General features: G+C 39.2%; 1 protein-coding gene and 1 long non-coding RNA gene across 4 annotated transcripts; one reads left to right on the top strand and one right to left on the bottom strand.

Moving 5' to 3' along the window:
• Positions 1-174: 174 nt before the first annotated feature.
• Positions 175-8,497, top strand: LOC143419420 (uncharacterized). Of its 3 annotated transcripts, none has more exons than XM_076886053.1 (8): positions 175-309; positions 2,067-2,185; positions 2,268-2,456; positions 4,789-4,932; positions 5,025-6,026; positions 7,396-7,554; positions 8,002-8,097; positions 8,176-8,497. In XM_076886053.1, the coding sequence occupies exons 4-8, from the start codon at positions 4,930-4,932 to the stop codon at positions 8,494-8,496; spliced, it is 1,581 nt and encodes a 526-aa protein (XP_076742168.1). In that variant the 5' UTR covers positions 175-309; positions 2,067-2,185; positions 2,268-2,456; positions 4,789-4,929; the 3' UTR covers position 8,497. The 3 variants fall into 3 exon arrangements, with proteins under 3 accessions (XP_076742168.1, XP_076742169.1, XP_076742170.1); XM_076886054.1 differs by lacking the exon at positions 175-309 and adding an exon at positions 857-1,055; XM_076886055.1 differs by lacking the exon at positions 175-309 and having other exon boundaries at positions 1,403-2,185.
• A 5,608-nt stretch (positions 8,498-14,105) lies between these two features.
• Positions 14,106-15,500, bottom strand: LOC143419419 (uncharacterized). Its single transcript, XR_013099374.1, has 3 exons — positions 15,323-15,500; positions 15,134-15,246; positions 14,106-15,048 (listed from the first exon to the last, which is right to left on the bottom strand). It is a non-coding gene; the product is annotated as an uncharacterized LOC143419419 (long non-coding RNA).
• Positions 15,501-16,257: the final 757 nt, after the last annotated feature.

The raw sequence follows: 16,257 nt of genomic DNA, 5'->3' as shown, positions 1-16,257 counted from the left end.
TCAACAATAAAAGTTCAGTTGGCCCATAAACTCAAATACATTAAGGGTTTCAACTAATCATTTAACGTTTTGGAGCAAAAGTTGGTCTCAGATGAAATTTATTGCTGGCAAAATGAATGAATTCAAGTTTTACATGAGTTGAAACTGTTGGCGCCTTTCTGTGCCTGAGTACGCATGCGCATCTCATATTTTTGGATGCTACGGGGTCTACTTTGCGCTTTTGCAAGGACTGAAAGCCACCTGCCCGTCTGCCTTAATGAGAACGTGAGGCTAGGAGCTGGATAGATCGTTCATCTCAAGTTTCTAAAGGCAAGTAATGTTTCTTTTATTATATCAGACAGTATATGTTTGAACAGTCTCAATTTGTCTGTTAGAAATATCACAACTGAAGTTCTTCGTATTTTTCCGAAACTTAGCATAGTATTACTTTCTTGGCTAAGAAGCCTTGTGGCTTATGGGTATGTGTTTACTATATCATTTAAGATTCCATGTCACAAACTACGTGCCATGTCACAAAACAATGAAAATCCGACAAACTTCGCTACTAAAGAGGCGCGCTCATATCTGACAAGCCTCCGCGACACCCCCTATGCGTATTTCATGAAGTGCAGTCTGTGGCCGCCATACCACCGAACGAAACAAAATAGGCTGGCTCACTCATGACCAACGGCAGCAACCCCCCCACCGCTATTTAAATAAAATAAAATAAAGTTCGGGGGCGCCTGCTGCCATGTCGTTTAATTTGTTCGAATCACATCTAGCCAATAAAATGTGTGCTTTAGTTTCTGTGTGAACGGGGTGGTGGAGTCCTCATGGCCAGCGAGCTCCACTAAATGAACTAAATGAAATATGAGATGTGACAATATAGTTTATATCGATATAGTCTACATTATCATTATACTCGTGGAGCCGCAAGTTTGCCTCTCTTTCGTCCACTTTTGTCTCTACGCTGTGTTACTCCGCCTCTCTCCTTCACTGAACACAACTCCCCCTCCCCCATCGCTTCACCTGCAGGCAACGACAAGATGGACACGGCAGCTATCAAAGAGGAGCTGGTCGGTAAAAAGAAAACATTTGAAGATTACTATTTTAGTACTGTCAGCGTAAAGTTAATGCCATAACTGCATTAACGGGGCAAATCTCCGTTAACTAGTTACCGCAGATCACCCCGTGCGTGGGGCTGGGTGGCGTTAGTGAGCTAACCGGGCTAACGCGTTGACGCACGGCCTAAAATCCTTTCATCTCAAAAATCGACAGTCTGCCTTATGTATGAATTCTGGTTGTGCTTACTGACCTCGAACCAATTTTATGTGGTACACAGCTTAAAAAAATATGTCAAAAAATGTTTTGGTACGACTTTGGTAAGCTATGAAGCAGCACTGCTTGATGGATTGTTGGAGCATTACGGCTACCGAGGAGCCTCGCAGAGTGATACGTACTCTGCTTCAACGTAATATTACCATATTATGCGTGTAAGGACCATAAATGGCGCCTGTAAGAGACACGGTTACAAAGAGGATTTCAAACTCCAGGCTGTCAGTTGCGCAGTAGAACTTGGAAACAGAGCAGCTGCAAAATCTGTCTTTGTTATTATGCTCAGCATCTTTTATTTTACATTTTGACTGCACAATTGTGAGCTTTTTGTTATGCACAAAACAACATTGTTTTGGTTTATTTATGGAGCACCATTAATAAATGCACTGATAATTTAAACAGATGCTTCAGGAGTTTTATCCCACTCATACTCTCAATCCAATGTTTGTCATTCTAAGTTGTAAAACCAATCACACAAAATTATCCTTGGCTTACATAATACATCCCAGTATACTGTTGGTGCATTCCATGTAGAATACAATTTGTTAATAATAAATTAAATAAATTAAACATTTGATGTAATGTATGTTTTGTAAATTATTTGTTTTACTGTGTTTCACATGGCATTTTACAAGGCAGAATCAGCTCACTTTAGTGAGCCAAAAAAATTAGGACAGGAGAAAAAAATTCTTAAGTAATGTCAGGAAGCTGGTATTTTATTTTAAAACTAATTGCTATTTTTATTTATTTAGAGAATTAAAAGCCAACTCCAGACCACTGCTTGTCCTGATTTATGAGGGACTGATGAGGAGTTGGTAAGGAGAGGAATCAGAACAGGAGTGCCTGCCCCCCGCCCCAAACGCATTATCAGGTAATGTAACTTTGGTAATTTGAGATTAATTCAGGTTTCTTTTGAATTGTTGACACTGTCCTCTCCTCTCTTCTCATTATAGCTTTTGTATGCAGTGCCAGTTCTGCTCTTTTGTCTGTTCAAGCCAAGAAGTACTCTTAAGACATCACCAGCTATGACATAGAAGAGGATTTCATTTGCCCTGTGTTTACAGTGACTGCGTCTGTTCGTTCAGGACACGAGGGGCATTGAAGTCTCACCTCAGCAGATCACACAACAGGGCTAAGAAAAGGCAGGAGATCTCAACATTTTTTTGTGATTTTTGTGAATTTAAGGAAAACTGCTCACAGCATACATTTATTTCACATATTTTAAGGCACTTAAAAAAAAATCAGACTGTATCCTGTCCTTTCCAAAAATGTGACTATGCTACCAACAATTTAACAACCTTTACGTCACACACAAGCAGAAAGCACAAAAACTCAAAAGATATAAAAAACTGTATTAGACTGATTTCTCATGCAAATGCATGTCCTAGTGAAAGTAGCTCCCCTGATAAATCCTTAAATACCTCTCAGGAGCCAGAGACATTACCAAGTGGTTCAGGTGTAGCATCAAGTGATAAAGAGGACAATGAGTTTGTAGATTACCAATGTCTTGAACATAAAATAGCTAGACTTTTTCTATGCATGCAAACATTGTTACATGTTTCTAAAAGTGCTTTGCAGAGAATTATTGAGGAAATTAGTGACATTTTAAAATTTTCTCAGGTTCATTCATTTCAAAGAATCAAACAGGTGCTTGCTGAACAGAACATTGAGGCAGATGATGATGTAATTAAAAATATAAATGATGCACTTTTCAAAACCAACCCATTAATTATCTCAACAGAACCAAAAGGTGCATTATCTACTGATTACAAGAGAAATATTTATTTCAAGAATAATTTTCATGTAATTGAGCCTACAGAGTACATCTACAAAGCGAGAACTAGAAATACATTTGTTTATGTCTTAGTAAACCAGGTCTTGGAGAACTTATTGAAAGAGAAAAGTTTCTTTGAAAAGTTAGCATTTGATAAAGAAATTAGTGAAGGTTACAGATCATTTAGAGATGGGCAGTATTTCAAAAACAACAAGCTTTTAGGATTGCAAGATACTTGCATTAGTTTAGCTTTGTATATTGACGACTTTGAAATATGCAACCCTTTAGGAACATCTCGAAAAATTCATAAAATAACTGCTGTCTATTGGGTTGTACTCAACTTATCTGCAAGGTTTCGTTCTACATTACACTCAATACAGCTTGCTCTTCTTGGTAAAAGTGTAGACGTTAAACAGTTTGGGTATGATGCTTTTCTTTATCCACTCATTGAGGATTTAAAATGTCTTGAAAGCACAGGGGTGTATGTTGAATCTTTAAATAGTTTTTTTAAAGGGAACTGTATTTTGTGTCTGTGCAGATAACCTTGGGGCTCACAGCCTTGCAGGCTTTTTGGAGTCCTTTAATGTCGACAAATTTTGTCGATTTTGTAGTATTGATAAACATCAGATTGCAGCTCTTGATCCTACAGAATTTCCATTAAGAACTGTGGAACAGCATAACATTTTTCTAGAAGAGCTTGAGGATGGTCAAAGACAAAGTGTGTGTGGTGTCAAAGGTTCCTGTGCCTTAAGTGCGTTGTCCTATTTTCATCCAGTCACTGGATTTCCTCCAGATATATTACATGATTTCTTTGAAGGTGTTGTCCCTGTGGAATTGTGTTTGTGTCTTCAAGATTTAATCAGAAAGGGTTTTATTACATTTGAAGGATTAAACAAACGTATAAAATCATTTCCATATAAATTCTCTGATAATCTCAACAAGCCACAACAAATTACAAAAGCCAGTTTTGGAACAGGAAGAGTGAGTGGCAATGGACATGAAAACTGGACACTTTTGCGTTTGCTGCCTTTTATCATTGGGACCCGTATACCAGAACATGAGCCATCATGGGAAGTATTGATGGACCTTAAGGAGCTTGTTGAAATTGTTGTCTCGACAACTCTATCAGAAGAAATATTGTCATACTTGGACACCAAAATATTGGATCATCGACGATTACTGATAGAGACTTTTCCTGATTTTAATTTGAAGCCAAAACACCACTATATTGAACATTATAGTCATCTTGTGCGTTGTTTTGGTCCCTTAGTTGATTTGTGGACTATTCAATTTGAATCTAAGCACAACTTTTTCAAGAAAACTGTGCATGATGTCCAATGTTTTAAGAATATACTACTAACACTTTCTTCAAAGCATCAACAAATGATGGCATACTTGTTAGATGGTCACAGTCTTTTTAAACCAAGTCTGCATGTTGATAATATTGACACAGTTGACATCTGTTTCTTGAATGAAAATCTTCAGAAGTGCTTGAAACTGAAATATCCACAGGTAAAAGCTGTGTCATTTGCTAAATGTGTTTATCTGTATGGGACCCAGTATGTTAAAGGCATGATCATTTCATCAGGACAACTGAGTGGACTACCTGAATTCTACAAGATACTGAACATTTTGGTAGACTCTGGGAAAGTGTCATTTGTTGCTACAAAGCTCTCCTCTTGGTTTATGGAACACTACAGATCATATCGGCTTGACAGCAGCTACAAAGATCTGGAAATACTTGACCCAGAAGATTTGAATGATTACCACCCTTTAGCTGAATACTGCGTAGATGGACAACTGATGGTGACACCTGTTACGTGCCTCCTGCATTGAAAGTGATGGTATGTATTATTCATAAATAGTTTTCAGTTGATTACTTTGAATTTGTCAATTATTTAGAATTGCGCCCTTTTTTTTTGGTTTGTCTTCACAGGCCCTGTTACTGCGAGTCCACGTCAGTCCAAAACTTATCAGAAAAATCCAACTGTCCACTGTTCCAGAATCTGTGAAGCAGCTTCAAGATGAACTACAAGCAAAGCTTGGACTTGAAGGTGACTTTGCAATACAATATGAAGACCCAGATTTTGGGAACGCACTTTGCAACCTGATGGATATTAAGGAGCTACCTGCTGGACGGGCAGTGTTGCACCTCATTTGGGAGGAAAATGCATCAGCCTCGCCACCACAGACTCCATCTGATCATAGCGCTATCTCATCTATTGATACAGCCAGTGTGAGTTCAGCATCTTCTTTCAGCCCATCCTCATCCACAAAGACCTACATGCGTAGCACTTCACAGTGGCCAAATCCATTTCCTATCCCAACCTTTTCCTATGATGTAGCGTTAAAACTTCGCAAGGGCAATGAGGTATATGAGAAAGCAGGGGCAAATTTAAGTGTAACAAGAGACATCAAGATGGAAATTCTAGACAAGTTGGCACAAGAAATGTTTGCAATCAAAGCGTACCCTGACAAGAATGAAATAACATCTGTTGCACAGGAGCTAGTTTCCAAACATCCCTGCCTCAAAGAGCCTGGCAATGGCACAGGATATGATGGTTGGGCAACAAGCATTAAGTTCAAGCTTGGCAACTACCGTTCCAAGCTAAGTAAAGCTGGATGTAGTGAAGTTGCAGTCAATCGAAAAAGAAGAGGGGAAGAAGATGACAGTGGCTCAAATAGATTTTCCTTAAAGAAACCAAAGCGAGGTGAAGTCAACTTTATCCCTGATGGCCCAGAAAACTACAATGATGAGTCTCTTGAAAATGAAAGATGCATTTTGGAAGATGAAATGAAGAAGAGGGATAAGAACATGGCACTCATCACCCAAAAGATGGACATCACATTCTCTCTCAGGAGGAAAGAAGTTGTGGAGATGCAGCCCTTGGTTAAGGAAATGCAGCTCAGATGGCCAGCTCTCTTCTTGAAAGAACAGGTAAGATAATCTCTTAAATATTTAAAGGAAAACTTCCGTTTTTTTTTTTCTTCTTCCCTTTTTCCCCAGTGTGGTCTTATTTCTAAAATGGAAAACGTTCATTTATTCACCCAGAAAAATTTCAAGGCATTTGGAGTTGTTAGAAAGAAATTTTAATCCCAATGTTACGAGTCAGTCGTTTTGCAAGAGAGAGCTGAGCCAAGGTTATGGGGAAAGGATTCACTGAGACAACTAAGAAATGCCTGAATTAAGCCAAAAACCACTCTGGAGGGTTTTTAATCTAAGGAAATAACATTAAAATGTGTTTAAAAGCTCCAAAAAGTTGATTTTACATGATATAGGACCTTTAAAAGCATCTGTTTGTATCACTCCAATATCTTGTAGAAAAGGTTGAAGGCTCGCGATGAGCTAACAATGCTAGTGGTAAAATATAAAAAAAATACTTGGCTCTAAAAATATGAAGCTAATTTTGGTATTACCAACAACTATTGAAGTGAAATCTATTTACTTGTCAACTTGCTGTGTATAATAACGGATTGCTTTTATTTCGCTCTTCTCTGGGCACCCAAAGCGCTTTACAATTCCACTACTCACTCACTCTCACATTCACACATCGGTGCAGGGAAACCACAGTTGTAGCCACAGCTGCCCTGGGGTAGACTGACAGAAGTGACGCTGCCATATCGCGCCTCTGGCCAACACCAGTAAGCGGTAGGGTAAAGGGTCTTGCCCAAGGACACAACGACCAGGACAGAGAGAGCTGGGGATAGAACCAGCATCCTTCCGGTTACAGATGAGCTTCCCAACCCCCTGAACCACGGTCGCCGCAATGACTTGTCTTCACTGGGCATCTAGAATCTTTTGGTGCTGACCCTTAGCAGGCAACAGCCATGAAACTCACAGAACAGGATTGAGAAAGTCACTTACGTGTTATGAAAGTATACAAATTTGACCACAGGATGTTATTCTTACTTCATTACTACATAACTATAAAATTAATGGAATTTTTTCAATGAATTTAAAATACAATTTATTGATTTATTTCTTTTCTGCAATGAATCCTGTAACAATTGAAACCATTATTTTGTCTTATCAACATTTGATTAGGTATTCTATAGACTTACTGTAAGATCTGCCGATCAGATTTTTCTTGGGGTTTTTTTTTTTGTTTTTTTTAATACGTCAGTTATAATTTGTACCACCACTACCACTAAAGGAAAAAAAAAAATCCAATCAAGGCCTGACCAATAGATCAACCGAGACTAAATGTTTTGAAATTAAGCTCTTTTAACCAAATTTGAAAACAATGTGATTTTTATATAATGTACCTTTAAAAGTTTTCTTCTATATTTTTTTTGTTGCTTTGTAGATTTGTGCGGAATTCTCACGCATTACCACCAAGGATCTCATGGGGACCTTCTTGACTGCCCTCGACACTTACTCACTTCGGCTGATTAAGCTGTATCGAATTAGAAAAGCTGCTTTCCGCAATGACATGGATTCCCTGTTGCAGAAGTTTGATGAACAGGTAATATATAAAAATGTATTTGTGTCTGGTTTATGAGGAACCTGAAGTTCCCACTGTAACGAAAGATACTTTATTAAATATTTACTAAATTGATGTAAAAATTGTTAGTTTTCAAAAAGTGTGTCCTGAATGGGATTATAAGCTAACAAGCAGCGCTGTGTTTGGCAGATTGCAGGTAATGACAGACAGTTCAACTCTCATCCCACTCATGGCACTTTTTGTTATAAATGTTGTAATAAGTGTGCTACATTTGTTGCACATCAAAATTACTTAAAAAATAAATAAATAAAAAAAATCTGACAAAAACATGACCAATTATCTGTAATAACTCATTTCAACATCTTATTTCTTAAGGCTGTATTTTGAGCAACAACACTTAATGTGTTTTAAAAACAAAATGGTAGGTTTATAAATGAGACTGAGTCTTATTTGATTTCCTTGTTTTAGGTCTCAAACATAGTCCAGCATCGACGAACCATCAGTTTGGAAGGGTTACCGATATTTGTTCGCGACGACGAGACCAAACTCTTCTTAACATGTCTGGTGAGTATGCAAATCTACTCAATCTTCAGTTTTGGTTTTCAGAGACTTATATGTACTGTTGTTTTTTATTTTGCATAGGATACAGATCCAGTTGAGAGGGCAACCCGAGGTGTTACGGTGGGCATCCTCACTGTTCTGGAGGACTACGTGGGACCCAACTCGCAGTCCACAGTGGTCAACACTGCCATTGTTTTGGAAGAGGACATTATTCTTGATGATCTGCCAGACCTTCCCACTGCCTTTGCCTACTTGTTTGGCCTACTTTATGGGCTCAACATGGAGTTTCCCAAAGAACTCAAGTACACATTTGAAGCTGTGCAACACATTTTTATGGAGTTGACATCTACCTGTTCCCAGAGGATAAGAAGCTTCAAAACCAAGCTCTTAACCAAAGTCTAACCTATTTTACAACATGTTCAACTCAAATACAACTTGTGTAAAACAGAATGGCAATTTGTTTTGATTTACAGTTTTTGGGTTTCGTGGCAAGTTGCTCTGAAAAAAGTTCATTTCTGTCTTTAAGAAAACTGTAAGGTGCAGAAAGTTCTGAATCAATGTCTTCTGTTCTAACTTTACTTAATGTGGCTTGCATGACTGATTGCAGATTTCATGTATAACATGTTATTATAAAATGTTGAAAGGTTTTATTCTAACTTGAGCTGTTTTAAACAATTTTTATAATCTGGTTTTAGGTACATTTGTACTAGTTTTATAACAAATGTGGCGCGATACTGAACTTCACAGGAAATTGGAGTGTTGATTACTATTAAAAGACAAGTGGTGGAAAAATTTGTTTGAAAGTTGTTTGCTGTATGGAAACCAGATAGAAGTTGTTCACATCCTGCCATCTGATGTTTTGAATCCGTTTGTTAGTGACTATCTATCAAGATAGGTTTGATATTCTGTCTGACAACACCACCTTTAAAATTGGATGAGTAACATTTGTTACAAAAATTTGACTTTTTTTGTGTTTTTGGAAGGACTTTATTTGTGGCTGAATGTTGTCAGTATGTTAAAAATGGCTGATCTCAAAAGTCAACATTGTCAGTGGTGCAGTTGTGTTTGAACACAAAGTTATTTGAAAATCAACTGTGTAAACATTCATTGGTACAACAGGGAGCACCTCATGAAAACTATGAAAGATACTTTTTCTAAACTTTAGGAAATTGATTGGCAAAACAAAAAAAAATATGTTGTGTAAACTTTAGGAAATACGTTGCCGAAACTAAAACTAATACCTTGTGTAAACTTTAGGAAATACGTTGCCGAAACTAAAACTAATACCTTGTGTAAACTTTAGGAAATACGTTGCCGAAACTAAAACTAATACCTTGTGTAAACTTTAGGAAATACGTTGCCGAAACTAAAACTAATACCTTGTGTAAACTTTAGGAAATACGTTGCAAAAACAATAAAATATGAGTTGAGAAAAAGGACAATTATTAATTTTGTCAACACAAAAACATTAGCTAAAGCAACTTATCTCCTAAACTTGAAATTATAAGTTATCCATCAGAACCTAAAAACGTAAATGCAGTCGGTTGCCTTGAGTTTTTAAGTTTTAGCAACGTTTTTTTTTTTACAGTGTAGGTAGTTTGTGATGGTGCTTTTTTTTCTTTCTATTATTATGTTGCTCTTTGTTGTTTGCTGTCTCCTCTGTTTGTTTGTTTTTTTTTTCTCCATACAGGTGACCCAGAAGTTTGTTTCTTTTGTTGTTTGTTTTTTTTTCTCTCTTCCCCCCCTTCTCACCGTCTCTTCTCCCCTTTGGTTTTCTTTCTTTCTCTCCCCCTCTTTCTTTCATTCTTTCCCCCTGTCCTATTAAAAAAAAAAAAAAAAAAAAAAGATGACAAAGGATGAACTGAAGCTCCGCCATCACGTGATGTCACATGCTGCTGTTTCTGATGTCACTTAAAAAAAAAAAAAAAAAAAAAAACGGGAGCTGGAAGCATGTAAATATAATAATAACCACTTCAGCCAAGAAGAGTGCCTGACGAGCCCAGTTGTAAGTAAGCTATTAAGACTCGACTGTACGCTGTGTTCGTGTTTTCCTCCGAAAACAATAAGTTCCGTTGGAGCAGTCTTTCAACGCCTCTCTCTGTCTCTCGCAAGAAAAGTTGACCCACACAACAAAGTAAAGCTATTTTTCGGCTACGAGCCGACAGGGACCCCCCCGTATTAGTCAGAGGTCCCTTTACTACAGTTCGGAGTCGCGGACCTTCAGTAATAGTAATAAATGTACACAGCAATAGTACATTCACATTGTTGTAAAAAGTTGGTTTGGTTTGTACCTAATCTTTGTTTTTTTTAACCAGGTTCTTACCTACTATGGCTCTGTCCCAATTCAGGGTCTGCACGCTTGAAGTACGCATTCCAAGTGCGGTTACGTCACCGCCACGCGACGACGGCAGAAGGGAGCGGCCAAAGAGGTTTTTTTTTTCCAAACTTTATTGAACTTATAAAGCGAACAGTCAGTCATTCCAGTTCAGTTTGTATAGCAGACATACAAGGCAAATAAGAGTAACAACATACAGTACAATGAAATAAGAAGGATAAATAAATAAAGGATAGAAAAGAAAAAAAGAAAAAAAAGGGGGGGGAATGTGACAGACTTCATAACAACTTTGTACTTGAAAGTTGTGACAGCTCATTCGTTAAACATTTCTGAATGAATTTCAATCAATGATAAACGTTTTTTATTGGAAGTTAATTTAAGAGAGTTTAAGTAATATTCAATTACAATCAAAAACAAATTAAATGATGGGGTTGAGTTTTGAAATTTACATTTATGTATATGGAATTTCCCTAATAAGATGGAGCGGCCGAAGAGTGAACTGTCAAAAGTACTGAATATGACGTCACTTATTTATGTGCGAATGTTTAATAATTAAAGTCAGTCATATATCCACAAACACAACAAGCTGAAAGTCAGTGATATATATATGTGTGTGTGTGTGTGTGCGTGTGTGTGTGTGTGTGTGTGTGTGTGTGTGTGTATATATATATATATATATATATATATATATATGTATATATATATATATATATATATATATATATATATATCATAATAATCTGACAATACTATAATATTGGCCATATTATATTTACATTGCCACAGTGAGATGACTTTGGTCTCATGAACAACATTAACTAATTGTTATTTACTAACTAATCTTAAATGACTGTTCAGCACAGAAGTGAAGCCCAACTATCATGTTTTACAGTCCTGTGGTCTCAGCCTCAGATACTCAACTAATCAAAGTGATGTCATGACAAAAATGAATGACCAACAAAACATTTTTCTCCTTCATTTCTGTCAAACAAAGCTGTATGTAACGTGTCTCGCGGTTAGTATCATGGTTGCTAGGCAACCTGAACAGCACGACAAAGCGTATACCGTCCTATTTCACAAGCCTCTCACTTCCGCACTTCTCGTACTTATAGTACGCACCGTACGTAGTACGCGTAGTGCGCGTACTTCAAGCGTGCAGACCCTGAATTGGGACACAGCTATTGATCCCTGGGAGTTGCCAAAGAAGAGAATCTCCTCTGTTGGCCTCTGCTCTCATTCTAACGCAGCTTCGTGGTCCTTGCTGTGGCTCCAAAATCTGATCTCATGATGGGCCCCAAACCGCTCGACCTTTGACCTCAACCACTGCCTGGGCTGTCAGCTATGCCTGGAATGGTTCTTGCTTCTCACTGGGCCTCTGAAGATTTCTCAGGAGATTACTGCTGCACCTGTATTTCCTTGCTAGGGGGAAAAACTTCTATTTGGAGAGCATTTCAACAATCAGCAAACCACATTCTTTTGTTCAGTGAACTTCACTTATAGGCCATCAAAGCCTCATCTGAACATGGATGCACCACTTGCATAGGTTTAATACCCATAAATGAACTGTTAATCACACAAATCGCTGCAAAAATCATATAAAACATAATTTAATGTTAATTCTGTCATGACTCGCTGTGTGGCAGGCAGGAGGAGGACCCAAACGCAAAACTCACAGACACGGGGATGAACTCAAAATCACAGCTTTAATGCTGGAATGGCAGAACATAGGAAATACAAAACTAAACTGGGAAAAGTAAACCAACATACGCAGAGAGACACAGGGAGATCCACACAACATGAGGGACGACGTCACACTGAACAGAGGGAGACGCAGACAGAAATACACAGAGGGTTAACGAGGGAAGTGGGAACACACGGGGAACACAGGTGACACTGATAATCATAACGAGACAGGGCGGGGTGAACTGAACACCGACGGGAGAGGTGAAACAGGAAGTACAGGAGGAGAGAGAGCACGAGTAGAACACCAACGTAACAGGCAGGGGAGACACGGAATAAACACGAAAGGGGGCGAGGGCTCATAAATACATAGAGGGCACACAGGGGGAAGAGAGAGCACGGGGAGAACTTAGACATAATGGGCAGGGGAAGCATGGAATAAAACATAAGGAGAGACGAGGGCTCACAGATACACAGAGGGGCACACAGGGAGACATGAAGGGCAAGGGATCAAAACTAGAAGCCATAGAATAAATCACACACACAAGTACAATAATACAAAAATCACAAAGAACTAAAAACGCTGGGTCAGGAGACCCAGGACCGTGACAAATTCATTGTTTCATGTTAATCCTGGACCCCTCCTCTTGACACATGGACTCCCATGAGTCAACTCATCAAAACCAGATTCCTGTCTTAAAGAAAAAGGTTAGCTAGACCATGTCCCAGGCAACATCAGGGCATCTTCTCCTCTGGAGCAGCACCACCCTGGACCTATAATCCTGCAATAAAAGATGTTAGTGTGTTTTGCATATTAAATTTGCTTAAAAACTGGCTCTGCCAGGAGCCTGCATACACACCATCATGGCCTGTAAAACAAGATCTGGGCCCTGTTTCAGGAAGCCGGTTTGGAAAACTCAGAGTGAAAAACGACACTCACGGTTGAGTAACCCCGAACTGTCCAACTCGGAATATTCCGTTTCAGAAAGGCTGATAACAATTAGTTCAATCAAGGCGGAGTTGCTTTAACCCCAAGTGAAGCGCGCGGACAAGGATACATAAAGCCCTGATAAGCGGAGCACAGATTAAGCGAGTCACCATGGAGACGGAGGGAAAGAAGGCGCGGTCAATGTATTTTACAGCGCTTGAGGCCGAAATTCTGATGGCAGCATATGCCGATAACATGCAAATTCCGCGGAAAAAAGTAACACAGCGACAGCTGCAAAAGAAAGTGAGCATGCATGGCAAAACATAGCCGACAGAGTCAATGCGTGAGTGTTAATTTAAACATTGATCTAGGGATTTCCACCCATTTAACACGTTATTTTATCATATGTTATTTTATTTGTTATTTTATACATTTTATTTTGTGACGTGATGTGAGCGCAGGTGCAACCCAACAGGCCCCAAACGTTCCTGGCAGCAAGTAAAAATGAAATATAAAAATATAGTCCAAACAGGTAAGGTGTAATTGTATTATGAGCCATAGTGCTTGGTCTGTTTGTCCGATGTAAATCAATTGCAGTTAGAGGCTACATTAATTTTCTGTCTGTAAGCACTTATTGAAATTATCTGAGCACATTACAAGTACATATTTGCTTACTCTGTATGCTCAAATGTGACCCGTTATAGCCAACAGAAAAAAAGCGGAGGCCCGAAAAACAGGTGGGGGTCCTCCACCACCACCACTCACAGAGGCTGAGCAGTTGGCCCTCAGCCAAAACAGTGGGCGCCCTGTGGCCGAAGGCATCTCTGCGGGGACATCCTCTGAGTCAATAACCCCGCAAGACACAAGTGCCTACATAGGGGGTAAATTCAAAATAATACATGATGTGCATACATCCTTTCTTCACAGTCACCTTCGCAGTGCTACTCATTCATTTGATAAACTCTTTACCATAATGGATTATTTTGTAGTGAAGTTATTTTCCTACTGATTTTGCCTTCCCTCAGTCTTGGTTGTCTTTGAGAGCATAATGAAAATGAAGTGTAAGGTGCTTGGTATGTTTGTTAATTGCCATTTGGTCCCTTGTAAGTTATAAGTGACCTGTATAAACCTCATATTCTATCAGTTGATGGTGTACTGCATCTGGTGCAGCCTCCTGTTGAGCCAGACCAACATGCAGTTGTGAGTAATACTCCACAGATTATATGAGTTTACAGTAGAACAGCAATGTTGTTTATTTCTTTACTACAGGAAAATAATGAAGAAACATTGACAGCTGTTACAGAGGAGGAAGCAACAGAGACACTTTATGAGGTTTACATCTTTTAATACTTTGTGTACAGGAAATACAGGCGACCAATAAAGCCAGTTGAACAACAAATCTGTTTATTCTTCTTTCAACATGTTGAGGTGATGGGTCAAAAGAAATGATTGTGACATATGGTGTCTCTGACTGCTCTTCCATCTTGTATGTCCGTGGGAGGGTCAGGATGTTCATGGTTTGGATCACTGCTGATGTTTGGTTCAGAAGGACAGTGTTCTCCTCTAATTGTGGCAATGTTGTGAAGAATCACACATGCCACAATAATGTCACATGCCCTTTCTGGGGTGACCCTGAGTCTTTGCAGGCACTGGAACCGGGCCTTAAGCATTCCGATAGTCATTTCAACTCTGGCTCTTGTCCTGCAATTAGCCAGATTATATCGCTGCTGTGGGCCCGGTTCAGGGTCAGAGTAAGGGGTAAGCAAATAGGGTAAACATGGATACCCCCTATCACCAAGCAAGTAGCCAGTGAACTCTCCTAAGACAGAAGGATACACTTCAGTTCAAATGTCCCTGAAGCAATTGGTCTTTATATATTTTAAAGTATTTTCAACTCACCATGTCCAAATTTTGTGCTCAGTGTACATTCACGGAATATTTGTGAGTCATGGACAGAGCCTGGCCACTTGGCTTCCACATTTGTGATAATGTTGGCAGCATCATATATGATCTTCACAGTGCAGAGAACACAAATTAGCATCCATTACTATGATGAAATAATTTGTTAGTTTGAAATGCTACAGGGAACTATGTACCTGTACATTAATGCTGTGGAAAGACTTCCTGTTCACATAGTCTCCTTCATTTACTGAAGGAGCAATAATTGGAATGTGAGTACCATCTATACAGCCAATCACGCCTGGGAACCCTGAAAATAAATGTAAAATTTAAGTAGTAGTTCAAGTATCACCACATCATAAATTAAGTTTTGTTCATCCTGATACCTGCAATTTTGTGGCATCCCTCTTTGATGAATCTTGTGGGTCTATGACCGGGGAACACCACACACGAGTACAGGAGACGTTTCAGTGCAACTGTAACATTCCTGACTGCCCGACAGACGGTAGCCTTGGAAACGTGCTCAGCGTAACCAATATTATACAGAAAGCTCCCGTTTGCAAAAAACCGAAGTGCAATACAAATAATATGTACAGAACTGAGAGCATGTCCGCGATGTGTCATATGCGTAATATATGGCCTGAGGATGTTATTCAAATAAATTATAGATTGTGCTGAGAAACGGTAACGTTCGCACAGGAAATCATCAGGTAAAATGTCCAGACGCGCTCGAATCACTCTCTCCCGGCGGAGAGCTCTGCGGAGAATTTGGGCTTCGATATCTACCGGCTCTTCAAGGAAGGGACACGCCATGTCTGAGACTTCCTACTGTCAGGTTTCCGACAAAGGGGCGGAGACAGTCAGGGTTAGTTGTGGTAAACCTGCTAGGGGGCAGGTTACCTTCACGGCGTGTGTCGTCATAGTGACTCACTCAGGCTGCAGCTGAACTCGCTTTGTGAAACCGAAAACCCAGAGTTTTCGTTAACTCAGGGTATACTTACTCAGTTTTTCCACTAAACCGGCTTCCTGAAACAGGGCCCTGGACGTGAAATCAAACTTCACACTTATAAACAATTGTATCATAAGAGTAATAAGTATTCAGCACTAACAAGACAAGTGTCATGTGCAGGTTTTCTCAAATCAGTAAACTACAATTATTTCCATAATTTGCCTCAGACATGTACTCAGTCAACATCAATGTAATCGGTGACTTCTCTTAAGCAAAGTCACTCAACTCATCAATCACTATGAGCTCAAAAGTGGCCAGCTAATGAGCTCCATATTAAACTATTCCATAAACACTACACATCTGTTCAATTGT

The sequence above is a fragment of the Maylandia zebra genome, linkage group LG7 (genome assembly GCF_041146795.1).
Source record: "Maylandia zebra isolate NMK-2024a linkage group LG7, Mzebra_GT3a, whole genome shotgun sequence".
Lineage (NCBI taxonomy): Eukaryota > Metazoa > Chordata > Actinopteri > Cichliformes > Cichlidae > Maylandia > Maylandia zebra.
This window is presented reverse-complemented; position numbering and strand designations above follow the sequence as displayed.

Coding starts and splice junctions, on each gene's coding strand:
- LOC143419420 (XM_076886053.1), top strand. Junction 7,555..8,001: donor TGCAGAAGTTTGATGAACAG/GTAATATATAAA, acceptor TCCTTGTTTTAG/GTCTCAAACATAGTCCAGCA. Junction 8,098..8,175: donor AACTCTTCTTAACATGTCTG/GTGAGTATGCAA, acceptor TATTTTGCATAG/GATACAGATCCAGTTGAGAG.